The 27,460-nt window shown below is 36.7% G+C and overlaps 2 protein-coding genes across 2 annotated transcripts; both read right to left on the bottom strand.

Annotated features, from left to right (window-relative positions):
- Positions 1 to 1,756: 1,756 nt before the first annotated feature.
- Positions 1,757 to 4,700, bottom strand: LOC311287673 (uncharacterized protein). The gene is made up of 2 exons (XM_084404680.1): positions 4,600 to 4,700; positions 1,757 to 2,753 (listed from the first exon to the last, which is right to left on the bottom strand). The coding sequence occupies exon 2, from the start codon at positions 2,749 to 2,751 to the stop codon at positions 2,119 to 2,121; it is 633 nt and encodes a 210-aa protein (XP_084260806.1). The 5' UTR covers positions 2,752 to 2,753; positions 4,600 to 4,700; the 3' UTR covers positions 1,757 to 2,118.
- Positions 4,701 to 5,700: 1,000 nt separating this feature from the next.
- coro1b (coronin, actin binding protein, 1B) lies at positions 5,701 to 27,360 on the bottom strand. Its single transcript, XM_084404000.1, has 11 exons — positions 26,910 to 27,360; positions 22,737 to 22,942; positions 22,488 to 22,610; positions 21,228 to 21,357; positions 19,614 to 19,795; positions 18,539 to 18,658; positions 16,941 to 17,045; positions 15,443 to 15,588; positions 10,790 to 10,847; positions 9,626 to 9,934; positions 5,701 to 7,146 (listed from the first exon to the last, which is right to left on the bottom strand). The coding sequence occupies exons 2-11, from the start codon at positions 22,938 to 22,940 to the stop codon at positions 7,024 to 7,026; spliced, it is 1,500 nt and encodes a 499-aa protein (XP_084260126.1). The 5' UTR covers positions 22,941 to 22,942; positions 26,910 to 27,360; the 3' UTR covers positions 5,701 to 7,023.
- Between the last annotated feature and the right edge of the window lie 100 nt (positions 27,361 to 27,460).

Here is a 27,460-nt window from a genome sequence, read left to right as displayed (position 1 = left end):
CGTGTTTATTTGTCCACTATTGTTTTCTTGAAAGAAAGAAAAAGTAAGTGGAGATGCCGGGGATTGAACCCGGGACCTCATACATGCGAAGCATGCGCTCTACCACTGAGCTACATCCCCGTCCGTAGCAACAAGGTGGAAATGGAGCCTATTGTTGTAAAAGTAACCAAAATGTGTATGTAAGCGGTATTTGTTTCAATCAGTTAAGTTCTGTATTCTTCTGTGGTTTTGTTGAAACCCGGTTCCAGCGAGTTAAGCCGAAACCTGTTGACTAGATGGTTCAGACATGTCTAATTAGACCTGAAACTAAACTTTGCAGAAGTTAAAATTTTGATAGTTGGAGAGGCTTATTAGATTAAGCTGCCATTCTATGTTACTTACTATTTCTAAGCCATTGAGACTAATTTAAACCTACATTCTATCTATCTATCTATCTATCTATCTATCTATCTATCTATCTATCTGTCTGTCTGTCTGTCTGTCTGTCTGTCTATCTATCTATTGGTGTGTTTGTTTGTCTGTCTGTCTGTCTATCTATCTATCTATCTATTGGTCTTTCTTTCTTTGCTAGAGCTTTTCAACTAAAACTTAAAAAATATTACAAACTGAAAACCTATAAACAGGAAGCTGTTAAAACTACTTCAAAAAAGTTAAGGCTAGGCTTTTCAGGCGTTGTCTTTTCACACTTTTTTTATCTAGTTTACACTATTTGCTTATTTCCTTATCATCCTCACCTTGACCCAAACCATAAACCCTTGCTCAAAATGTCCAACCATGATAAAAGAGGTGGTTTCACGGTTATAACCTCAAAATGGTTGGTGGTTTGGTGCCCTAATGGTACATCATGGCATATGTAATGTCACGATTCACATTTTAAAGTCACCATGAAATCAGAATGGACAATTCTTATTTTCATGGAATATTGCAGTTTATAGAAATTATTTATCCATATGTAGATTTTTTTTAATTCATGTGCCCTTGTAATCTTTAATTAAAATAACTTGCCCTTATAGCGACATCTCTTCTATTCTCTGATGATGTGTTTACTGGCGTGAGGGCGGGACAAACCTGTCACTCACATGAGATCGACCAATAGCAAACCACAACCACCCAATCAATTCCCCTTGGACAAAATCCCGTCCCGTCCTATGTTTTTTCGTGTCCTGTCCATTTCACTTGGATATACATCACAATAGGGAAGAAAAGACTATCGCAACTTCTTTTTAATGTCGACTCTAATTTTCTTTAAAAAAAAATATTATTCCTTATTATTTTGGGGTTAAATATATTCTAAACACGTTCTTGGCAGGTTTTGTGAGATTTACACTAGTGGCTACAGTATATTAAAACACTCAACAATTCAGACAATCACTTTATTGACATGAAAAATATTCTGTATAGCAAAAATATATACATCTCATAAAAATGTTACCAAGTTTCACAATGTATTTTCACACAGAGTCAGCATTGGCAGAAAAACAGCAGGAAGTGAAAACAACAAACAACTTACAGAAAGGGTGTGGAACCGTTTTACTGACTTTTAAAGTTCAAACCGACTGTACATTTGATACGGAAACTTCTTAGACCTCTAACTTATCAACATGCTCAAAACTTTGCTGGAAAACCTGTAGTAGGCTACACATTCAACTTTGTCTTCTTTCGTCTAATCGATGCTTTATCTTAAAAGGCCTTTTAGAATAATTCTAAAAACACCCCCAGGTCATACATGTGTTTTTTTTTTTTTTTTTGCTGCTGATTTTTATAAAGTGAACGTAACAAAAACCTTTATATTTTCGGTAATATTTCAAGATGAACACTGGACTGAAGAAATTTAGGTTTACTTGATTATCCAAACATAATTGTTTTAGAAAACTCCTGTTAAATCATGAGTAGGCCTATAAAATATGAAACTCAGCCAAAAAACACATGCAAATTTTTGCTCTATTTGTTTTTAAACATTGTCTTAAGGTTCAATAAACTGTTCCATGGGATTTTTATGTCAGGCTTTGCAGTGTTCAACTGACTCTACATTTTTAATCACTTTTTTTGTGCCGCCCCCTGGGCCAGTCACCTGATTTCCCACCTATATTAAATTCGCACGCCATGTTTCTGTGCTTTTCATAACTCAGTCAAGTCATTTTCCTCATTTCCATCTTTGTCCTCCTTAGACCCAGACCAAATTGCGCTACCTGAAAACGGCGTTAGATCTACGAGCAATCCCACTTTTTCTTCTTTCTTCACTTCTTCACTTTCATCCTTCTCTCCTGCTGCTGCCTCCTCCTTTTCCTCCTCCTTCTGTTTCTTCTTCTCTTTCTCAGCTTCATTCTTCTCACTTTTCTTTTCCTCCACCTGCGCCATAGCCCTCTCTCTCAGGTCAACGCTGGAATAGTCACTCGAAGAATCGTCCCCGCCGTCATCATTTTCCTGCTGTTCTCCCTCTGTGTAACTGTCGCGTTGTTTGTCATGACCTCCACCCTCCTCTTCGTCATTATCTCCTATGTTCTCCTCGTCATCACGGGGTTGAGGCCAAATGTGGACACCAAATCTGTTTTCCACAACCCCAACTCCTTGTCTCAATCGATCCCGTAGGCCGTCAGGGGCGAAGATGATGTTCTGGACGGTGTACTGTCCATTTGTGTCCACATTCAGTTTTTTGTAAAAATACACCAGTGCCAGAACAAGTACGATTAATATGAAGAGGAGGATAAGGACAGTTGCAGTGCTGTCATAACTCGATGTGTGTGATGCCATGACTAAAAAGAGTGCAAAAATAACAGGGAGAATTAATGAAATAAATGAATCAAATGTATCATTTATTTACACTGCAGGTCAAAAGTTAGGAATAGTAAAGAGTTTTTAGTGTTTTCAATGGTAAAATACTCACCAAGGCTGCATTTATTGGATGAAAAATACAGTAAAAACAGTAATAATGTGAAATATTATTATTACAATTTAAAAGATATGTTTTCTATTTGAATATATTTTAAAATATAACTTATTCCTGTGATGGAAAAGCTGAATTTTCAGCAGCCATCTCTCCAGTCCTCAAGTTTGGGTTCAGTGCGATAAAAAAAAAAATATATATATATATATATATATATATATATAGAGAGAGAGAGAGAGAGAGAGAGAGAGAGAGAGAGAGAGAGAGAGAGAGAGAGAGGCTATTAATAGGTTTAACCTATTAAAACTATTTTGAAAACGATTCCATTCTCGTCTCTGTGTGAACTAGAAAAGCGCGAATTTGTGAAAACAATGACGTCATGTGCATGCATGTTACGTTCTGTCAGACGTGTAGTTTTTCTTTACAAAGTGACATCGCCAAATACAGGCCTGACATGAATAATACAGCGTTTTCAGTCGTTTTCGGTGTGAACGGGATCGTTTTGACAGTGTTGTCATTTGTATGTGAAACAAGCAAAGGAAAAACCTTTCAGTTTTTAGTACATTGGTGTCGTGTAAATTCGAATGAGTGTATATTCGAATAATTCATCGAGGATCATGTGACACTGAAGACTGGAGTAAAGGCTGCAAAAAAAATTCAGCTTTGACATCACATGAATAAATTGCATTTTAAAATATATTCAAATAGAAACCAGTTATTTTAAATTGTAATCATATTTTACAATATTACAGCTTTTACTGTATTTTTGCATCAAATAAATGTAGTCTTTGGTGAGCATAAGAGACTTCTTTCAAAAACATAAAAAACAAAAACAAAACTTAATTCTTCTAATCTTGTGACCGGTAGGCTATAGTGTAAACAATACATTTATAAAATTCAAAATAATACATTTATTCAAATAGCCTCAATATAAAAAATTACGTAAATAAATAAATAAAACTTAAATAGAAATACAATATAAAAATTATCACAAGAATATATAGCAATCACACAGTCTCCACAGTGTCTTTAGCTGGATATTCAACAACTTGCAACATGTTTCATATATATATAGACTGTGATAAACTGTGGTTTTTTTGCCCACACAAACACCATCCTCCCGCCATGCTCTGTGCTGAAGTGCAGTTGCACGGAAGTAAGCAGCATGCTTGCATTATTTTTTAAAAGTTGGCAGGAAATCACATCAGCTTTTCGTTGTTACTGTGCAAAAGGTTGTTTTTTTTAAATGTACACCTTGACACTTACACACCCTAACTAATACATGTCTAAATAAATGACCTTCAAGCCACTTAATAGCACTTAACAGCAATTCACAAGTTGTGCTAATGCAGCTGTGTACGGCACGGGCGAATGTGTGATGTGTCTGTCTGCCAAAAACCATGTGCCAAATCACATGAAATGGCAAACGCTCGAAGAAGGGGAAATTAACGAATTAATTGTTGCTTTTGAAACAAACCTGCATTACATGTTTCCTAAAACTCACACATAATATGCTATACTTCTTATTTACAATACAGATCGGAATAGGAATACAGAATATATAGATACATAGCCGAAAATAGCCTAGTATACAGAGTTCAAAAGTGTTCAAAAATACAGTGCTGTTCATAAATATTGTCAAATCAAATTCAGCACAAGCCACACACACAAAAAAAAAAAAAAAAAAAAAAAAACGGTAAATTGAAATAACTCACCTTTACTCAACTGTCCTTAAACCCATAGCCCATGTGAGAATAAAATAGACAATTCAAATTTGTCTTGGCCATATAGGCAGGAAAGAGGGGCGGGGAGAGAGAGAGAGAGAGAGAGAGAGAGAGAGAGAGAGAGAGAGAGAGAGAGAGAGAGAGAGAGATTAAAAAGTATCAGGTTTTTATGCAATAAGGTCATGACAAGAATCTTGATTTGCAAAATATAAATAAATAAAAAAAATTATAGGCTATATATATTATTTATTTATTTATTTGGGGGGGGGGGGGGTTCAAATTTAAAGCGATTTATAGTGGGCAGTTTTGAGGTAAAAGTAATAAAGAAATATGCATAAGAATTCAAAAATAATGCATTTGGCTTGTTTTCTTGCTTAACATCATGATATTAATAGTTAATTAGAAACTCGAAATAAAAAATATGAACATTTTATAGTGAAAATAAAACGTTCACATGAAAGCATGTGCAAAAATAACTCGTCTAAGGAGTCCACACAGGAAGAGCTCAGTGGAACACGGTTTCCTTCAGCTAGATTGTGAGATGAAACACAAAGTCTCTCTCTCAGACCACATCCTGTTGTAAAGCTCGAGCTTAAAGATGCTATGAACCATGAAAGCACGAACGCTTCACTGCTTGTGCAGTGCAGAGAATGCAGCAAAAGGCTCGATGCAGAGTGTGGTCGTTGTTACACAACAACAACAACACACAAAAAAGCTCCGGAACGACCAAATTTTTTTTTAAAACACCTTCGGTTCTTACAGTTGATCAAGGTGCAGGCAAAATCTGGCTCAAATACACAACAGGAGATCATGTTTCTTAGCCAGAGCTGGTCAGATATTCCTCAAATCAGTTTGCTAATGTCACTGCACATGCCATTTCAGTTTTGAAATTCGTCTTGATTAACCTTAACTAACAGTTAACGTTACTTCCTAATTTACAGGAGAAATCACTGTTTGGCACTGCTAAGCTAGTTCACTTTCATTTCTAAAAGTAGCACCTAAAATGTTCGTTTTGACCTCAATCACAGGCCAGCTGGCACAATCTGTAAGTGATTGTAATGCGATAAATAAAAGCAACTGATTCACAGTAGATAAGGGTGAATGTCATTTATTAAAAAGAACAGATTAAGTTAGCACTTAAGTTTTAAGTAAATGGGTACTTAGATCATTTACAACATATACAACAGATAAAGCTACATAAAGTCATTCACAGAGGAGGATGAGTCGTTTCAATCATCCCTGATTGTAGTGCCCATGATCACGAACTAAAAATAAAACAAATACAAAAACGCCACCATCTAAACCTCTAAATCAATGTCACATTCTACTAGTGTTTTTCATATTCAATCAAACAGGAATGAAGCGCAGTTATTCATCAAGAGACTCTCAAGAATCTCAACGGACCTGCCGAGAACAAGCCCAGGTCTCTCCAAATCAAAGGAAATAAATAAGAAATGATAGGCATTTTAATGACAGTTTTTCATTACCATAATGAAAAAAAAAAAAAATTTAGTCTGATTTAATTGTAAAAGAAAATGTTTTACAGTACGCTTTTAGTGTAATATGGAAAATGATTACTGTAAAATCAGTGAATTCCCAAAAATAGGAATAAAAAAAAATCCCAATAAGTAAACAATTACAAAATGCAGAATGTGTGCTTAAAAAAAAAGAAAAAAGTTGAAAATGTCAAAAAATTATTTTCTTCTTATCCTTTTGATTTTGAGGTGAAATGTGACCTGGGCAACTTTTCATCCTAGAAGATCTTCATCTGTATTTTCTGACACTCTTCTTCATTATATCGATAGCTCACAAATTCCTTCAACAACGAGTACAGTTTCTATCACATGCTACACACATTTCCACAAATGAAACTCTAACCACATCCCAAATAAATGCTACAAGTGTTAAGACATAAAATGGAAGAAAGAAACCCCAAGAACAGTGCTGGTCAATGCATGTTTATAAGCACCATCAAACTTTAGCGGAAGAAAGGAATTAATTCAGCATGTTGGATTAATACATTTCCTGAAGGTTTCATGCTTCAAACTACTTTCATTAAGTAGAAGCGTTCATAAATGCTTTCTTAAATGCACAATACACGATATTACCAAGTCTGCTTTTCATTTAAAGTTTGCATGTTCATGCAAATATTGACCCAACCGAATTCTGACTTCAGAGTCTGTACTTAGCAGTAAGTACCTGATGTAACAGCCCTAGTAAAAGCACAAAATGAGCAGCATTTAGGATATTATATATCAGTGCATCAATAGCCAAAAGTGTACCAATAAAGCTCAAAGCTCAATCATTTCTTTGTATTACTATGTCACAGTAACGGAACTACATTTCCCATAACTCTTCAGTGAAGCTTTTTGAATGTGGGTAAGGCTATGTGTTGTGATATGTTTGTAGTTTCCTTCACACTTCTCCATCCTCAATGCGGGCGATTTGCCTTTCCAGAACGTCGATCCTGTGACCCTGAGCCAGAACCAGAGCACGCAACGCCCGCACCTCCGTCAGAATATCAGAAAGCTGGTCCTCCTGTGCAAGAAAGAAAATGGGACATCAACATTTAGGCTTTAAAGTGCCCCTATTATGCTTTTTTCCCTATATTATCTTTCCATGCCGTGTGTAAATACAGGTGTTTGTGGATTTAAAAGGTCTGCAAAGTTTTAAAGATCAAAGTGCACGACAAAAAAAAGCTATTCTGAACTGCCGAAACGAGCCGGCCATTTGCATAATGCCAGTCTATGGTCGTCATTGGCTGCCCGTGAATAACATCTACTTTGACCCTCAAACACTGTAGTTGAAGCTGAGACTGGAAAAGTTTGGTTTGTGTTGTCGACATGTTATGGAGACGCTGTTTTCTGCGCTGCGAAAGCAAATACTCTTCGCATGAACTTCAAAAGGATGCGGACTTGGGCTCGAATTGATCCGCCATTGTGCCCGTTCTTTGTATCAAACGCTGAGGAAGATTCGGAGCTGAAGTTCAGATATGGTAATGGCCGTTTCATTTCTGACTCGCGCTGTAAGAAGTAGACCAATCACAACAGTCCAATCACAACAGTCCAATCACAACAGTCCAATCACAACAGTCCAATCACAACAGTCCAATCACAACAGTCCAATCACAACAGTCCAATCACAACAGTCAGGCCAATCAGAGCAAAGTAGGCTCTCGGAATGGAGGAGTTTAGAGAGACTGGATCTTTGATTGAATCGTTTCAGACACTGTGAGAGCAGAGGTAATGTTGCAAAGTATATTATGAGAAAAGAAGTAATTATACTTTTGAAAATATTTTTGACCTTGGATGTATGTAAAACTATTATAGGAGATCTCCAAAACAAAAGTAGGAACCTTTAAAATAGCATAATTGGGGAACTTTAAACAGGTGCGTTGAAACTGAATGCTTTAAATCAGACACAGAGATAAAGTAGTGTTAAGATTACATTTATTTGATTGAATTATACTATTTATATGAATGAATTATTGAGAGAGAGAGAGAGAGAGAGAGAGAGAGAGAGAGAGAGAGAGAGAGAGAGAGAGGTGTGTGTGTACTTGTACAACTATCTTTGAGGACCAGTTTGAGTTTTAGACCATTGAAGTGAGGACAAAGAGAGTAAAGTGAGGACATTTTGGCCGGTCCTCACTTTCTGAGACCCCTTTAAAGGCCTGTTTGAGGGTCAAGACTTGGTTTTAGGGATAAGGTTATAATTAGGTTAAGGGTAGGTTTAGGGTAAGAGTTCGGGTTAGGCACTTAGTTGTGATGGGTAAGGTTAGGGTAAGCGGCTAGAGATTGCATTGTGTCAATGAATGTCCTCATAAAAATAGATGTACAAGAATGTGTGTGTGTGTGTGTGTGTGTGTGTGTGTGTGTGTGTGTGTGTGTATTACCTGGGTTTGTGTAGCGTCTCTCTCTACTAACAATAACGTTTTGAGTTTAATTACTTCAAAAACAGCCATTCTAACCCCTCATTGCTAATTAATACAATGACGCAATCAGATTAGAGTATTCTGACATACCCTGTTATAAATATATTTATTCTATGGTGTGTCAGAACCCGATTCTGATTAGCTGGAAGGTGTGCGTTCAAACCAAGAGGCAACCTGCCTGTCTCTCTCTTGAAACAAACACAGAAGTGACTTAAACTGCAATTCATCGACTGGCCGCTAGAGACTGGCTGCAAAATGGAGTCAATCCCATAAACCCCCCATGTTAACAAGCCCAACTTTACAGCAGAAAAAAATGTGTTTACAGCCTGGTGCAAAAAGTGTTTTTGGTCTTTATAGCTAATTTTGCCCTTCATGACAACTGTGAGGGGGGTGAATTTTTTTTATAACTCATCCGTTTAAATTATAATAAGCCTTAAAGTTCTGCATAATTAAGGGCGTGGCCACTCAGGTGGATTGCCGCTGCTGTCACGACTAGTCATTCGTCTGCTGTCTGTTAGCGTCACGTCACCTCAGCTAATCCCGCCTTTTTGCCCATTTTCGGTTATCCAGTGATGCGCTACCAAGATGGCGACGGCCGGCTCCGCCCACTTTGGGTTTCAAAACTGCTCTTCAGAAACCTACGGGTGACGTCACGTACACTACGTCCATATATCTTTTTTTTTTACAGTAATATGGTTCAAATCATTTAATTGCACAAGTAGTTCCAGTCAGTTTAACCCCTATTCTATATTAATGCACTGCTTTCAATGAAGCACACACACACACACACACACAGACAGGAGACTGTGCTGTGCATCATACAGAAACATTCAAGAGAGAATAAAAGCCGCTGGCTGACAAACAAAGATAGAGAGAAACTACCGGTGGACTCGTAACAAGCAGCCTGACTGTGTCTATGTTTTCCCAACAAGAAGAAAAGAGTTATTATTTAAGCGTGAGCTGCGCTACTGTTTTGTTTGTCAAAAAAAAAAAAAAAAAACAGTGTACAATAATGAGACGAGCCCACCTCAGCCGACCACCTGTCGTCTCCTCATTTCTGTGAACCTCGTCACAACTGTCACTCACCTCTTTCTTTACTCTCTCTATCCCACCATCTACATCCCTTCCTCCTCGCCCGTGGCCCGAACCCTCGCTCTCCATCTCAACCGCCATAGGGTTTGCTGGCGCAGTCGTGCTGGTGGGACTAGTGTTGGTCTGGGAGAGCAGTTTGGGTCGACCCCGCAGCGTGCCGGATTTGGTTGGAGGGGCCATGTAGCCTCCGCTGAGGGAAACCAGGACTGGAGGGGCATCTTGTCCTGCTATCCAATCTTCCGCCAATAGAGCGGGCTCTAATCCCGCCGTATCCGGGTACAGATCCCCTTGAAACAGGTCGGACTGATAGTGGGTGGGGGGAAAGAAGAGTTTAATTTAGAGAAATGGTGCAGACTGATAAACATGCCAATTAATAGTTTGCAAATGGGCAGCTGAACATGGGTGTTTTTCCTTCCTCTTTCACAGAGACACTAAGACTCTAAAAATACAGCAGTGGGGGCAGTACCAAGAATTCATCAAATACCAGCTAACAATGGTAAATTCAAATGGGTTTCCTGTTTTATTTCATTTTCACATTGATTTCACCTAAAAATGTAAATTCCGTCACGATTTACTCGCCCCCATGTTGCTTTTTCTTCTGAAGAAAGGAAAAATAACTTCCTCTTTGGAACTTTTATGTTTGGAGGTTTGGAATGACATGAGCAAGAGAAAATTATGACATAATTTTTATTTCTGAGTGAGCTTTACCCAGGTTTTTTTTTTTTTTTTTTAAGAGTATAATAAGTAGCCTATAATAATATACAATAACAAATGGCACCCATTCGGTGGAATGGCCCATGAGCATATCATCACCGTTTGAACATATATATATTTTTAACAAATTGCATATATGGCTGATAGAGAAACCTAAGCATCGCATCGCTGTGCAATTATTTTTACACACAAGGCAAGAGAGCATTCAAAATGTGGTATTTTTCAGAGAACTTCCTGTAACACTAAACTTTCCAAGCCTTCAAAGGATTTCAAACAGAAACTCAACACTTCTATCAGAACAAAGTTCAACTCAAAGCTCTTGTAGATGCAGACAAAATGGAATGACTAATTAGTAGCCAAAAGTTACTTACTAACTTTCCTTTCTGACTCGCTGTAAACACAGGTTCAAAAGTGAACGCATGGATGCATGCAGCCTGAACCTACCTTCCGTGGCACAGTCATAGATATGGGCTCAACCTTTCTCTCGTGAAGTTTATAGAACCTGATGGAACAAGATGAAGAACAATGGAGATAAATGCGAGCGCTGGAGAGAGATGCTGTATAAGCTCAAAAATGAAAATGATTTTTAGCGAATAATACGGTAACACTTTACAATAAGGTTCATTAGTTAACAGTTATCTGCCTTAGTTAACGTGAATTAAGAACGAACAATACTTTTTCAGCATTTATTAATCTTATAGTTAATATTAATCAACATTTACTAATACATTATTAAAATCAAATGTTGTATTTGTTAACATTAGTTGATGCACTGTGAACTAACATGAACTAACAACGAGCAGCTGGATTTTTATGAACTAACATTAAGAAAGATTAATAAATACAGTAACAAATGTATTGTTCATTGTTAGTTCATATTGGTAAATACATTAACTAACGTTAACTAATTAACCTTATTGTAAAGTGTTATCAATAATAGCCTACTTGCTCCAGTTTGTTACTCAGAGTTACTGTACAGCTTCTTAAAAATGAGTAAAAACAGTGAAATGCAAACTCAGAATATTAAGCAAACATGCAATAATAAAATATGCTATAATAACACAAATATACTTTATGTATTCAATCTCACTTTATTAACCAGTGTCTAAGCTGCTAACCTTCGATGATCCAATTAAACCATACTAATAAGCAAAATTATTTTAGATAAACATCACATTTGTGTTTTTTTGTTACTAAGAACAAACAAGCCCAGTCCAAGTGAGAAAAAGTATTTCAAAAGTAACGTGGCACATTACTTTTCCATGAAAAGTAACTAAGTAACGCAATTAGTTTTTAGGGAGTAACACAATATTTGAACACATTCATTTTAAAAATAACTTTCCCTAACATATTTTATAATGTTACAAAATATTTGATGTACAAAATGCAGAGGTGGGACAAAGTCATTGTTATGCAAGTCACAAGTAAGTCTCAAGTCTTTGCCCTCGAGTCCCGAGTCAAGTCGAGTCAAAGATGAGGCAAGTCCCGAGTCGAGTCAAAAGTCAAAGCCAACAAGTCTCAAGTCGAGTCCAAAGTCCTACCATTTTAGTTTCGAGTCATTTCAAGTCCTCTTACCACAGAAATAAAATGTATACAAATCATGTACGTCTGTAAGATTTGTATTTATTTAAACCTCTTTTTATACTTTGATTTATAATCAAATACAGTAAAAAACAGAAAATTAAATTTTCACAAAAAATGCTTGTATTTCAACAGCATATTGCACTAGAACAATGCACAGCATGCAGCTTCAGTCCTGTATTGTATTAACCTCATATTGCAAAACAGTTTAACTTTCAAATAGACATGGATCGTTTTAGCCTAAACCTTTTTAAACATGTCATCAATAAAATCCTCACTCCTCAAAATTATCACTTCTGAAAAACTGGACCAACCTGATAATATAATTGGAATGCGTGTTGCAGTGCGTATGCGGTGCAAGACCAGCACGCGCAATAGTGCTTTCACATATGCTGCGTTTGCAGTGCGTGATCCGCAGCTGTACCACAAATACATACTCACTATTTGTATTTCAAATCCAGAAGTTATTAGCATCTTTTATTTAAAAAAAAAAAAAATTGTCAGCATTGCGATTCTCTTTGTACACACGTATACACTCTTTAATAGATGTATTCACGTTTAAATACAATTTAAACAACGTATTATTTAATGCATTACTCTTATATAATTATATATTAAGTTGCTCAAACAAGTGGTAAAATATTTAACCATGTACTTATATTAAAATCGCATAGCCTACATTTTAAATTAAAACTTAAAATTGACAAAAACAGCAGACTCATACTCTTTCTTTTGCATAATTTAAATCTTTATACAATAAATCTCGCATGTCACAAAGAACTTGTTTTTCCACCTCCACGAATGAGACGAGTGTTATGTTGCCTTGTTGAAATATGTATTTTCCCTTGATTTAGGCTACCCCGGTCTTATGTCTCAGCATTGCGATTCTCTTTGTACACATAGGCTACACTCTTTAATAGATGTATGCACGTTTAAACACAATTTAAACAACGTAGTAGGCCTATTATTCAATGCATTACTTCTACTCATATTAAGTTCCTAAAGCAAGTGGTCAAATATTTAACCATGTAGGCTACTTATATAAAAAAACAGCCGAGGCGACTCTCATGCCTTTTATTTTATATTTAAATTAATACAATAAATCTTGCATGTCACAAGGAACATGTTTTTCCACCTCCACGAATGAGACGAGATTTGTTCATTATGTCGCCTTGTTGAGGTAAATTGTAGTTTTCCTTGCTTTACCCTGGTCTTAAAGTGAAAATAGTATTTAATTAAATACATTTATGGTGAGATTACTACATTTTATTTAATTAATCGCATTTATGGTGAAATTACTAAATTTTTAGGTCAATCTGTGTTCTTGTTGACCACGAAACATGCGCTGTCACTTTAATTCAGCGCGTGCAGCACATGTGCAGCACAGCAGAAATAGACTCGGTGCGGAAACGATCGCGGCACTGCTGTATACGCACCGCACCTGGAACGGATCGACGGACTGCAACCGCGTGCAGTGTGAAAGCTCTAACCTGTTAACATGGGTACGGGAAAAAATACGCACCCGCTGGCGCATACGCACTGCAAACGGAGTATGTGTGAATGTGAAACGGGCGTTAGATGCTGTCGAATCAAAACAACGTGGGATTACAGTGATTGGATGTCGTGCAGGCAGCGCGCGCGCTCGCTGCATGCATACAGGTGGTGCACATTTTTTTCACAGACACAGATGCAGATAAACTGAGAGCGGCACGGCCATGTGGACATTTTTCCCCCCAGTTTTCATGATGGGAAGTAGCAAGTCTTCTCGAGTCAAAAGGCGCAAGTCCAAGTGAAGTCACGAGTCATTGATGTTAAAGTCCAAGTCGAGTTGCAAGTCTTTGTACATTTTGTCGAGTCGAGTCTGAAGTCATCAAATTCATGACTCGAGTCTGACTCGAGTCCAAGTCACATGACTCGAGTCCACACCTCTGACAAAATGTAATTACAAAATGTATCACGGTTTCCACAAAAACATTAAGCAGCACAACTGTTTTCAACACTGATAATAATAATAAATGTTTCTTTAGCATCAAATCAGCATATTCTAGAGGATCATGTGACACTGAAGATTGGTAGTAATAATGTTGAAAATTCAGCTTTATCATCACAGGAATGAATCACATTACATACATATATATATATATATATATATATATATATATATATATATATATATATATATACACATACAGTGCAATGCATATACATATATATATATATATATATACATATATATATATATATATATATATATATATATATATATATATATATATATATATATATATATATATATATACACATACAGTGCAATGCATAAGTGAATACACCCATGCTAAAGTTGACTAAAAAGAGGAATAAAAAATCATATTTTGGAAATTGAACGTAATGCCTTAATTTAAAAAATTAGGAAAAATCCAACCTTTAAGGACACCAATTTTCTTTGTGAATGCATAATGTATCGTAAATAAATAAATGTTCTTCCTTAAAATACATGGTGCATAAGTGAGTACACCCCTATGTTAAATTCCCATAGAGGCAGGCAGATTTTTATTTTTAAGTATTTAAAAAAAAAAAAAATTTAGGATACTATGCATCCTAATAAAGTTCCCTTGGCCTTTGGAATTAAAATAGCCCCACATCATCACATAGCCTTCACCATACCTAGAGATTGGCATGGGGTACTTTCCATAAGATCATCTCTCAATGCAAATCAAACTAGCTATTAGGCTAACTGAAATAAAACCATGCCAATCTCTAGGTATGGTGAATGCTATGTGATGATGTGGGGCTATTTTAATTCCAAAGGCCAAGGGAACTTTATTAGGATGCATAGTATCCTAAAAAAAAAAAAAAATCTGCCTGCCTCTATGGGAATTTAACATAGGGGTGTACTCACTTATGCACCATGTATTTTAAGGAAGAACATTTATTTATTTACGATACATTATTCATTCACAAAGAAAATTGGTGTCCTTAAAGGTTGGATTTTTCCTAATTTTTTAAATTAAGGCATTAAGTTCAATTTCCAAAATATGATTTTTTATTCCTCTTTTTAGTCAACTTTAGCATGGGTGTATTCACTTATGCATAGCACTGTATATAAATAACATTAAAACTGTTATTTTAACAGTTTCACAGTATCAATGTTTTGTACTGTATTTTTGATCAATTAAATGCAGTCTTGGTGAGCACAAGAGATTCAAATACTTAAATTCTTATCAACCCTCTTTTTTTTTGTATGTTGCCGTGTGAATATTTTGCACATTTCTTTCTGTGTTCCATGGAAGAAAGAATGGAATCACATGAGGGTAAGAAAAAGAAAAAAAAGAAAAATTCTAAGTCAAACATCCCGGACAAATAACCAGTCAAACCACTTTGGCACCAAACAAAAGACTGAAGTTGGAGTTGACACTCCAAAGTTCTCAGGGATTCATCAAGACAATATTAAATAGAAAGAATCAGGACGTCGAAGAATGACACTGTCTTAAAAACACACCGTAGGTCAGATCATACCTTGCTATTTCACACTTGTTGACATCTACTCCTCGTTTGCTTAGGAAACCAGCACCTCTCTGCGGCTCCTTACTGCTGTACAGACTCAGGAAATGAACAAACGGTGACTCATCTGTCACCTCAAAGTAGCGAATGGTACAATCACCCTGTGAAAGAGAGATGGTCACAGAGCTCATTGACTTCATTGGATTTCAGCAATTACCAGTTCTACTTTTATTACATGGGCCTCTGAGACACACGATCTATGGTATGCATCAAAGTACCAATGTATTAACATCTGATACCATCATTGTGCCATTTACCACCACTTAGTTTACATGTGCTTACAGACTCGACATCTCGTACACTACCGTTCAAAAAGTTGGGGTCAGTAAGATATGTTTTTGGTTTTGTTTTGTTTTTCTGAAAGAAATTAATACTTTTGTGCATTAACTTTTATAGGACTTTTACAGTGTTACCAAAATATTCATTTTCTATTTATCAAACAATCCTGAAAAACGGCATCACGGTTTTCAACAACCAGCTGTTTTCATTTCACTCTGATAATAATAGTAAATGTTTCTTGAGCAGCAAATCAGCATATTAAAATGATTCCTGAAGGATCATGTGACACTGAAGACTGGAGTAATGATGCTGAAAATTCAGCTTTTATCACAGGAATAAATTACATTTCAAAATATATTAAAATATATATTTTTTTGATCAAATAAGCCCCTGAGATTTTTATTCAAAACCGCAAAAAAATAATCTTGCAGACTCCAAACTTTTAAAACGTAGCTTATTTGATAATATGTTTCCTGTATGTAAGGAAAACTACCCGAGTCAGTGATTGGACACATTTACTGTAAACAGCACAGTTTATATGTCTGTTAGAGCTAGTGTTGTCAAAAGTACCGACTTCGGTACCAAGTCGATACTGAAATGTTAAAAATATGCCGCTTTGAGCGCTGTTGAGCAGAATCGTAAACACTCTGGAATGGAATGGCGCGCTCATCGAATATGTCTGTGATTGGCTACAATGATCAGCGCTTCAAAAACATGTTGTAAATATACATCAATGACGCTCTTCAGCGAGCGCTTACACAGATACACACGGGGGCGTTTTCTTTTTTTTCTAATTTCCTGGCAGTTAATGTGATATTGTGAATATGTAATATCTCTTGTTCTTGTGGCATTGAAAAAAAAAAAAAAAAACACACGGGAGCGTTTGAAAGCAGGCGTCTATCGGCGGACCGGTCCGCTGGCGCTGATATACGCCTGCTTGTGCTCTCAAACGCTCCCGTGCGTTGATCACTGTAGCCAATCACAGACAAATCCGATGAGCGCGTGAGTACAATAGGCAATCAGAGGTGTTCATGATTCCGCTCAACAGCGCTCAAAGAGTCACATTTTTTTAATTTCAGTACCGACTTGGTACCGAAGTCGCTACTTTTGACAATCCTAGTTAAGAGCAGCTAGTGAAACCTGTCGTGCAGCAGTGAAAGCTGGGTAATCTTACCTTCCCGCACAAGTAAACCATGTTGGTGTCTGGGTCATAGAATGGAAGCAGAACTCCATTACTGGTGTCCATTTCCTGTGTAACCATTGGCTCAGAGAGATCTCTCTGAAATGCACAGACAGAAGAGGTTATCAAAAAAACATATCATTACCAAAACATATCAATAACTGAACCAGACAGGCAACATCTGATAGAAGTAAGTAAGCTCATCTGATTGATTGATTGATTGATTGATTGATTGATTGATTGATTGATTGATTGATTGATTGATTGATTGATTGATTGATTGATTGATTGATTGATTGATTGATTGATTGATTGATTGATTGATTGATTGATTGATTGATTGATTGGATTGATTGATTGATTGATTGATTATATAGATGATTTCATGCCAACTAAAATAATTAGTGAGTGTCTGATTATCAATGCATGTGTCCTGGGGCCAGCTGCATAAACATACAGTAGCCGCTAAGTTAAGACTGTAGCTGAGTCCCAATTCAGAGGCTGCATCCTTCGAAGGCCGCTTTCGAAAGCCGATTGCATCACCACGGCGTGACGAAGACTGTCCCGATTCGAAGGCTCCTCCAAATGCATCCTTCGTTTCTCGGGCCATGAAGGATTCAACTACGGAGCCCCCCTAGTCCCACTTTGGCAAAAAAAATAATTATAACTATCTTGTGGCCTCAAGACAGTAACTCGTGGCCTCAAGATAGTAAAAGTGGGACTAGGGGGGCTCCGTATACAACAGATGGATCCTTCGCGGACTAGTCCGCAGAATTTATTGCATGCCGGTGACGAAAGGAATTTTTTTTTTCTGCTTTACTGCTTCAATTTTGACAGTAAAGTGACAATAAAGACATTTAATGCATCCTTACCAATGAAAGTATTAATTTCATTAAAAAATAATCTTAAAGGTGCATTGTGTAATCTGTTGACAGAAATACAATATCATATCCATAACTATGTTTTCAGTGGTGTATAAAGACCTTAGTTAATGAACCGTTATGTTTTTATTACCTTAGAAAGAGCCGTTTCTATCTACATACCGCGCGGGTCCCCTTACATTGAAATGCGCTGGCATGTTTCTACAGTAGCCCTAAACGGACAAACGCGTTTCGTCACTATGTTGTTCTTCGTGCAATGAAACTAGCTAAAGTCAGCGAATAAAACACTGACACAATGATGAACAAGTAACAATAATATTCGCAATAACATTTCATTTTACTGAATAATTAAGTAAACATAATTTCTTAATTTATCTTTGTAAAGAAACCTCATTGCTTCACTGGCTACTCTCTGCTGTCTCAGAGGACGACGACATCTTTTCCTGTCGGCCACCGTAACTTCTGTTGGTTGCAATTCGCAACCTCACCACTAGATGCTGCTAAAACTACACAGTGCACCTTTAATAATCCCGAGCTTGTGAAAGGTAGTGTATATTATTTTTGATTATTAATTACCCATAAAGCTTACAGTTGGAAGATCAATCAAGTTTCTATTAACAGATTCAAGCTTCACCACAGGCTCTAAAGCATAAAATGTTCTTGCTGACTAATGAACCAATGATTTTCCTCAAAAAAAAAAAAAGCTCTTACTGGGTCCCAGAGGGCAAGCTGTCTCTCACTCATGCGACTGAAGCCGGTTGTCAGGATTTTCCCATCGGCCAGAAAGACGGCCCTCATTGGCCTGGTGCCCTCATGAGCCTTCTCCCGCACCTGAGTGTGACATCGTCAAACGACAAGAAAAATCACATGTCTGTGCAAAAACACTGATCTGAAAACACTGACACATTCCTATGTGACCTGATGCAGAAAACAAGGACAGCTTCAGGGCAAAGTCTAAGCTAACTGGAGACTTTTCATGTTTAGAGGCAACCACAGAATTGTTGTTTTATTATTGATTTATAAAGTTATTTATTAAATTGTTGATTTATAAAGTGTTAATTCAATAATATTCTATTCATACATAATTCAACATCACCAACAAGTCGGTCGTATCTCAAACAGAACTGCAGTCACATCATGTGACACTTCCAATGAATATGAATGTTATTTTCACATTATTAAAGGTAGGGTAGGCAATTTCTGAGAGGCTAGCAATAGCAAGCTTTGAAAGAATAAAGCTCAATAAACATTGTTTGAATAATTCTATTAGTCCTCAGGTGCACTTAATGCCCATGTTTATATTGAACACCTGTATCATCTCGGCCTATTAGGAATATTCTATCTATCACACTGAAATCTCCTGTATCTAGACTACCGTTGTCAGTGTTTTTGAAAGACATTAATCATTTTATTCAGCAAGGATGCATTAAATTGATCAAAGGTGACTAAACATATTTATAATGTTACAAAAGATTAATATTTAAAATAAATGCTGTTGTTTTGAACTGCAAATAAGCATAATGACACTGAAGACTGGAGAAATGATGCTGAAAATTCAGCTTTGCATCACAGCAATAAATAGAAAACATAATAATATTTCACAATATTACTATTTTTACTGTATTTTTGATCAAATAAATGCAACCCTGGTGAGAATACGAGATTTCTTTCCAAAACAATCATACCGAACCCAAACTTTTGAATCTGTCTGTTACATTGCTTTACAAACCCCTGGTCGGGAAACCCTGATGCAGAAATGTAAGGATGCAGGAATGAACAGGCTGACCTTAAGGACAGTTCCCCGCCGGGGATCGATGACTCGCAAGGCTTTGTCTTTACAGGTGGTGCACAGGACGCTGCCCTCTCGGTTCCAGCTCACGCTGTATATCAGGTCAGGGTGGGCGTCACTCAGCTGGTACACCATCTCCCCGCTGCCCACGTCCCACACACAGAGGACATTATCACATCCTAGAACATGGGCACACAAGATCAAAGGGTTACACTTTATTTCAATGGTCCACTTTAGACATTCTAGTGCTATCAAAAGTATCGGTACTACTAATGGCTCGTTTCCACTGAGCGATACGGTACGGTACAGTACGGTTCGGGTCGGTAAACCATGAATCGGTAGTTCTGGGTATATTCGGTACCCGCTGATAGACGCTGCTTTCAAATGCTCTTGTTCATGTTTGTTTGAGCGCTCTCTGAGCATCAGAGGTTTCTATTTATTTACAGCGTGTTTTTACCAGTGTTGAGCATTGTAATGAGTCACAATCATATCTGTTGAGCGTGTGAATGCAGTGGGCAATCAGAGGTGCTATTCAGTAAGTTAGTCAGAATCCGCTGAAAATGCATGAGGTTTAGATTTGTTCAATGTTCGCCGCATGCTCCTAAATCCTTTCATATAACCAACAAAGTGTAAATACAATATTACAATGCGCCATTGAATCGGAAACTGCGATGATTGACAGCGGGCAAAATTTATTAAAGTACTTAATTCAGCAGTTCTTGCTCTGGTCCCAAAATTGGTACAGAGACATGCCTACTAACTCTCATTAGAGTATTAGTAGACTGTTAGGTTAGGGTTCAGGTAGAATAAGTTGACATGTAGTTGCAAAGGTGCTTATTTTCAGTAGAATGTCTGTATTGGGAGCATCAAAATAAAGTGTTAGCAGATATTAAGCAGACGGTCCACTAATACTCTAATGATTGTTAGTTGACATGTAGTTGCAAAGTTACTTATAGTTAGTAGAATGTCTACAGTGGACCATCAAAATAAAGTGTTACCGATCAAAGATGGCCAAAAGATCAGCAAAAAAACATTTGACCAGTTTAAGAGCTAAGATTTGCATCTCAGATATTTACATGCTAATGCAAATCAAACCCAAAGCTGCCTTTCCTTGTCTGGTTGTGCACAAGCCTTTAAATCAAACTGTGCATGAAGTGGTTTAGCTTTATATATGTGACTTCTGTACAAGTCTTATACAAGTGTTCTTAATTATATGGAAATAAAACAATATATTGACTTCTAAAACCACTTTTTGTCAAGCGTATTAATTTGTCTGCCTCAAGAGTGTAATGTCTTCAATTATCTTCATTTGGTGGCTTTTCTCAACAAATATTGATATATGCAATTAATTGAGATTCACTTAATTACAGAATCAGCCTATCATGCAATTCATTTTTAATCGATTGACAGCCTCTATTGTCTTTTCAGTGCTTTGAAGGTGCACAAAACCATCAACAAACTCCAACATCCAAAATTAGGGCATGAGAAAAGATATAAAGCAGGTTTAAGACACCACAATTAGAGCACACTCCAGAAATAGAGTGTGCCAGAACAGACTTAATCCAAGTACAGAGAGCCGCAAAGTATATATAGACAAAAGGAAGTGCTTACCTGCAGTCAACAGGATGTTGAGGGCCGAAGGGTGCCAGGCTAGGATGCCCACTCTTTTACTGTGGCCCTCGAGGGTCACCGCAGCTTCAGACATGGGAGACGTAAGACCTCCGTCAGGAATCTGCCAAACCTGTTGTGCACAAACAATTTATGTATGTACACACACTCAACATACACTTAACACTTAACATACACACTCTCTTTTTAGAGATACAAGAAAACGTATCTTCTGTGTAAAAGTAAAGTTCTTCTCTGTCACATGATCCTTCAGAAATCATTCTAATACGCTGATTTCCTGCTCAGGAAACATTTACTATTATTATCCAAGTGAAACGAATACAGATGTGGTGTGTAATATGTTTGTAGAAACCGTGAAAAAAATAATAATTCAGGATTCCTTGACAAAATAGAAAAAGTCCTCATTGACTCATTTCTTATTATTATCTATGTTGAAAACAGTTGTGCTGGTCAATATTTTTGTGAAAAATTGTGATACACAAACCATTCCAAAGTTTGGGGTAAGTGAGATTTTAAAAAAAAAGAGACATTAATAAATTTATTCAGAAATTACACAATGAATTTATCAAAAAGATATTGTTACAAAAGATTTCTATTTCAAATATATGCTGTTCCTTTGAACTTTTTATTAATTCCAAATCAGCATATTACAATGACCCTGTGACCCTGAAAACTGGAATAATGGAATAGTATAAATATAATATATTATATATAAATATATTACATTATATTACATAAAAGTGTCGCGAAAAAAAAATCACGATTTCCACAAAAATATTAAGCAGCAAAAAAATTGAGCAGCAAATCAGCATATTAAAATGATTTCTGAAGGATCATGTGACACTGAAGACTGGAATAATGATGCTGAAAATTCAGCTTTGCATCACAGGAATGGATTACATTTAAAAAAAAATAGTTATTTTAAATTATAATAATATTTTATAATAATAATAATAATGTTGCAGACTGTTTTCAAAAACAAAAAAATATTCCAAACTTTTTTTTTTACATCGATTTTTACAAACTGTTTGGTTCAAAAACACAATTTTAAGTCATATTGAAATGATTGAAAAAGAATTAGATAAATATTGAAAAACGTACCAAACACTTTTCATTCAACAAAAATGACAATATGTACCATGTGAATCTTCATGTCTTAATAATGCAATGAATATTCATAAAGACACCTTATTCACCATTCATAAATGAGGTGTGGGCTTTGTTAAAGGGAGTAAACCTAACCTTGACAGTGCAGTCCTCTGAGGCACTGGCGATAACGTTGTCATCATGTGGGCACCACTGCACATCCAGCACTGGAGCGGCGTGTCCACACACAGTCGGGGTGTTCTGGTCCACTCTACCGCTCTAGTGGTCAGAGATGTAAAAACAATGTGAGCTCAACCACTTTTATGGAAATATTGTTGGTTTGATTATGCAGACAACTGTAAATCCTCATTGTTTTCACATATCGCAGAGAGAGTGCATGCCAACCTTGGCGAGCGGTAACACAAGAAAGGCTCCGCCACCTCCAGCCTCGATGACGACAGCAATGAACTTCGGATTGGCAGCACAGAGCGGACCGTCCCACGTCACGCGTGACACTCTGACATCATCAAGGCAATGCTCGGCCTTCCAAGCCTGTGCGAACACATGCCTGAACTTACTCTGCCTGACAACACCCCTCCTGAAGGACATGACTGCGGGCAGGAGAGTGGAGAACACAGTTAGTAGAGGCCATTAATGATTAAACCAATCATGGAATAGTATTTGATGAAAATTACATGAATTACATGAAATAAGTAAAAATGAACGTAAAGGAAAGCAAAAGACCAACTGCAATTTGGTAAGAAAAAATAAATCCAAGAAAAAAAAAAAACTGATCACAATTCCATATGCAAATATTGCAGTCACATCAATAGGTTAAGAAAACTTCAATTTTAGACATGAGAAATCAAATTAAATCTTTTGACATAAGAGTTCTTTGTAGGCTACCATTAAAAAATCCTGAACGTTTCAGAAGTGATTAAAACGTCGTCCTCATTATAAACAAAGCATTTATTTAATCAAGCTCCGAAAATGGCTTGTTTTGATATTGCAGGATCTGTGACATCACACTGGCAAATACATTTGCATATGACCGCCTCCAGAGCAAGACATCGACAAATAGTTCGGCTATAGTCACCTTAATTTATACAGTGCTTTATACAATACAGATTGTTTCAGAGCAGCTTTACAGTGATAAACAGGGAAATTATGCATTCTGACTTGTTCAGCTGAAGTCCGTTCAGTGATGATTCAGTTCCGTTGTTAAGATCAGTAATTATTAAACTAGATGCGAAAGTTCGTTGAGACAAACTTTAAGTTGGCTTGAGAAAGTTTGGAGCAGAAAGTTTTTTGCTAGGCGGTTACTAAGATGTTATGGGTGGTTGCTATGGTGTTGCTAGGGTATTTTGGGCGGTTGCTAGGTGGTTGCTAGGGTGTCCTGGGTGGTTGCTAGGGTCTTTTGGGTGGTTGCTAGGGTGTTCTAGGTGGTTGCTAGGTGGTTGCTAGGGTATTTCTGGGTGGATCTAGCCAGAGTTGAAAATAATCATATTTCCTCACATACTGTACATTTGTTGTTTTGTACTAACATTATAAGTGAACCTCAAGGAACATTTGGGTAGCTGAACACAAGATGTCAGTAGTGGGGCATGTTGTCACACTAGCCTTAGAGGCTTTTAAACAAGATTTAAATAGTAAACATATTAGGAAAAATGATAAAATTCATGTAACAGCAAAGAAGGTAAAAATGCAAAGGTAAAAAAAACACAGCAATATCAACTACAATAAATATTCATAAATATAAATACCCTGGTCTGCATTTGGCCGTAATCTCAAAATTGTCACCAATTAATATGATCTATCACGTTAAATATGATTTCCACTTTCTCTGCTCTATTGAGCACTAGGTTATTAGGTCAGACAGGCTTAAGTATTGAGGTAAAAGTGAGAGCTCCTCTTGTCCAGTGCAACTCTATACGCCTGCAGCTCTCGCGTGTCTGAGAGTGAACACGACACAGCTTAAGTCACAAACCATCAACATTTAAGGTCTGATGTTTGCTTACCTTCCATAGACTTTATTCACAGCAGCGGCATCTTTGATTTATAACAGGAATGAAAGCGAGGCGGTGAGGGATAGACATACAGTGCTATGCATAAGTTTAGACACCCATGCTAAAGTTGACTAAAAAGAGGAATAAAAAAATCATCCTTTGGAAATTGAACTTAATGCCTTAATTTAAAAAAATTGGAAAAATCCAACCTTTAAGGACACCAATTTTCTTTGTGAATGAATAATGTATCGTAAATAAATAAATGTTCTTCCTTAAAATACAGGGTGCATAAGTCTGGACACCCCTATGTTAAATTCCCATAGAGGCAGGCAGATTTTTATTTTTAAAGGCCAGTTACTTCATGGATCCAGGATACTATGCATCCTGATAAAGTTCCCTTGGCCTTTGGAATTAAAATAGCCCCACATCATCACATAGCCTTCACCATACCTAGAGGTTGGCATGGTTTTATTTCAGTTAGCCTAATAGCTGGTTTGATTTGCATTGAGAGATGATCTTATGGAAAGTACCCCATGCCAATCTCTAGGTCTAGGTCTATCTCTTCAGTGGGTTGTACTGTTATATAATGTGTTTTTGGATTGTTCTGCTGATGAAACACTGCAAACATATCTTTCCATGACAAACCAATCCAGACAACATGCGTGTGGAAAATGATAAGTGATCTAGGAGCTTTATACAGCTTTTTACAGCGGATGCCATTGAAAACAGTAAGTTTATCCCTCACAGCTTCATACCTGTCATCATGGCGCTTCTCTGAATAAGGTCTATTACACATTCACATTCTAATGAGATATATTGACTACATATTTGGATAAATGAACACTTTTTGTCTTAAATGTGATCAAACTAGAATCAATAGAGACATGCCAAACGGTAAAACTACCCGTAAACATCTCACTATAAACGGCTTACAACTTTGTAAATCCTAAAGCTCTGACACGTGAACTGTGGTCTAAAGGTTGCTTTCCAGGAACGAGTTTTCATGGGACATTCCTGTGCATCTTTTCCCAATATTCTGCATCCACTGCAAATTCTGCAATTTTCTTCATACAGGTTAATGACTTTACACTATTTTCATCTTAATCTATTACAAATCATGTAATGCTTTGGAGTATAAGAGAATATTGCAGAATGGCTTGATTCCCACAAATGAAAAGTTATCTAAAAAGGAGTGATCAGATGTTACAAAACAATACTTCTGCCCAAACTGCAAACACAAGCAAGAAGTGGCTTAAGAAGATGTCCGTCAGGCTCGTGGTTTTGGCCTGGTCAGAGTCCAGATTTGAACCCTATAGTGAATATTTGGTCTCACATTCAACTCAAACGAACTGGGAGACATTTTTCAACAACTTATAAACTGTTTGAAGCCATTAATATTTGAGTGGAAAACTTCTTCCTGTTAAAAGCAGGAAGAAAAGCAAGTTTACCCACAAGGCTTAAACATTAACAGAAAACAAAGGGGAAGGCTATTCATGCTACGATACTTTATCTACAGTATTTGTACAATTCTTGCTCATTTTCCTTCCAGTGATTGATGGTTAAGTCCATAAAATAAAAACACTAAATATTTTGCCCTTTTTGACTTGGCAGTGTCTCCTCAAAAAAACTGGATGAGAAAATAATCGATATTACAAAATGTGAAATTAAAAAGTGTAAAAGTCACTCGTTTCTTGTAAAGTAACTGTCTCTTTCCTCCCCTGAACCCATTGACTTAAGACACACTTTAATGTGTGCGGTGGGTTTAGTGGGGGTTATTGAGATTGAATGAGGGAAAGTCACGTGAGAGGAGGCAATGCCTCCATCAAGCTATGATTAAATATGATTGGTTCACGCGATAAATCCCGCCTCTTGTTTTCGTGCGCGTTCTCGAATTGGCCTGAATGAAGACATTAATGGGAATGGGAATAATAATTAAAAAGGAAGTAAACAACTCAGACACTTTTAGATATCAACGCTTTATATCAAGTCAAAAACAAACTTGAAATTGCCTGAAAAAATTATGACTGCGGGGTTTTTTTAGAGCGCAATCAGCTTGGTGAAGTTAAAGGTACATCTTCGTTTCTGTGACCAGTGTTTACAAGCTTGATGACTGCTGAAAATAAGTTGACTATTAAAAAGAAAAGCTGAGTATTAGTTCACAAACAATATCGTTTAAATTGTAACTGCGTTATTATTTTGGAATAAATGTAAAAATGCGTAAAAACACGAACTTGATTCCATTTATACTTGTTTTTAATAAATAGAACAATTAAATAGTGTAAAATACAAAATATAATTGTATTTACTCTCTTTTTTTTAGGTCATGTTTATTTAACCAGGAAATTTATTGTAAAAGCGAGGGACATACATTTACATTTGATATAGGTAGGCCTAAAAATATGAGGACTTTCCTTCCTTTTTTTTTTTTTTAAACCTCACCACACACCACTTATATATAAATATGGGGCTGTTACACGTAAAGGGGCCGTGAACGCATAAATGCGGATGAAAAGCCACAACCGCAAAAATGCACCAATAACATAAAAAGCATATGAACTAGTTTCATTCGTACCTCTGTTTGGGGGGTTTCCTTCTTCTTCTTCTTCTTCTTTATTTTCTTCCCTTTCTTAGAGAAACCTGCCGAAATTAATAACGCGATTCTGGGTATAAAAATATGATCTATATAAATGCAATGATCTATATAAACTACACTAATCCTTTGAGTGTGTTATCGCCTGGATATTCTGCATGGTCAGGTGGAACAGATATATCCAGTCAATTTGAGCAGGCATCGACAAATTAATCCATATTATCAGGGAAATAAATGCACAATTGTGTGTTTTCAAAAGATATACAAAGCTGAAAGAAAACTGTACAGTTCAGGAAGTTCAAATAAATCAGGAAGAGCGTCGACACCGGTGAAGGAGAAAAGATGATGGGTGGTAAATTCCTTAGCGAATGTGCTTAGAATTAAAAGCAGCGATGTGTGAAGCTCGCCATGGTGAGCAGTCAACAAAATGGACGACGATACGCCTTTTTGACGTAATAAAAGTCTGAGCGCTTTGTGACCATTTTTTATTTTACCGAATGAACTACGTATTAGGAAAAGGTTCATCAATGTCT

Source organism: Rutilus rutilus (genome assembly GCF_951802725.1).
Source record: "Rutilus rutilus genome assembly, chromosome: 3".
NCBI lineage: Eukaryota > Metazoa > Chordata > Actinopteri > Cypriniformes > Leuciscidae > Rutilus > Rutilus rutilus.
The sequence above is the reverse complement of the archived record's forward strand: the minus strand, read 5'-3'. Positions and strand labels throughout refer to the sequence as shown.

Bases quoted from the DNA above. Each gene is read 5' to 3' on its own strand.
- LOC311287673 (XM_084404680.1), bottom strand. From the start codon at position 2,751: ATGGCATCACACACATCGAGTTATGACAGCACTGCAACTGTCCTTATC.
- coro1b (XM_084404000.1), bottom strand. From the start codon at position 22,940: ATGTCCTTCAGGAGGGGTGTTGTCAGGCAGAGTAAGTTCAGGCATGTG. The intron at 17,046-18,538 runs GTAAGAGCTTTT...TGTGCATTTCAG, and splicing joins AGCTTGCCCTCTGGGACCCA to AGAGATCTCTCTGAGCCAAT. The intron at 9,935-10,789 runs GTAGGTTCAGGC...ACCCACTATCAG, and splicing joins CTATGACTGTGCCACGGAAG to TCCGACCTGTTTCAAGGGGA.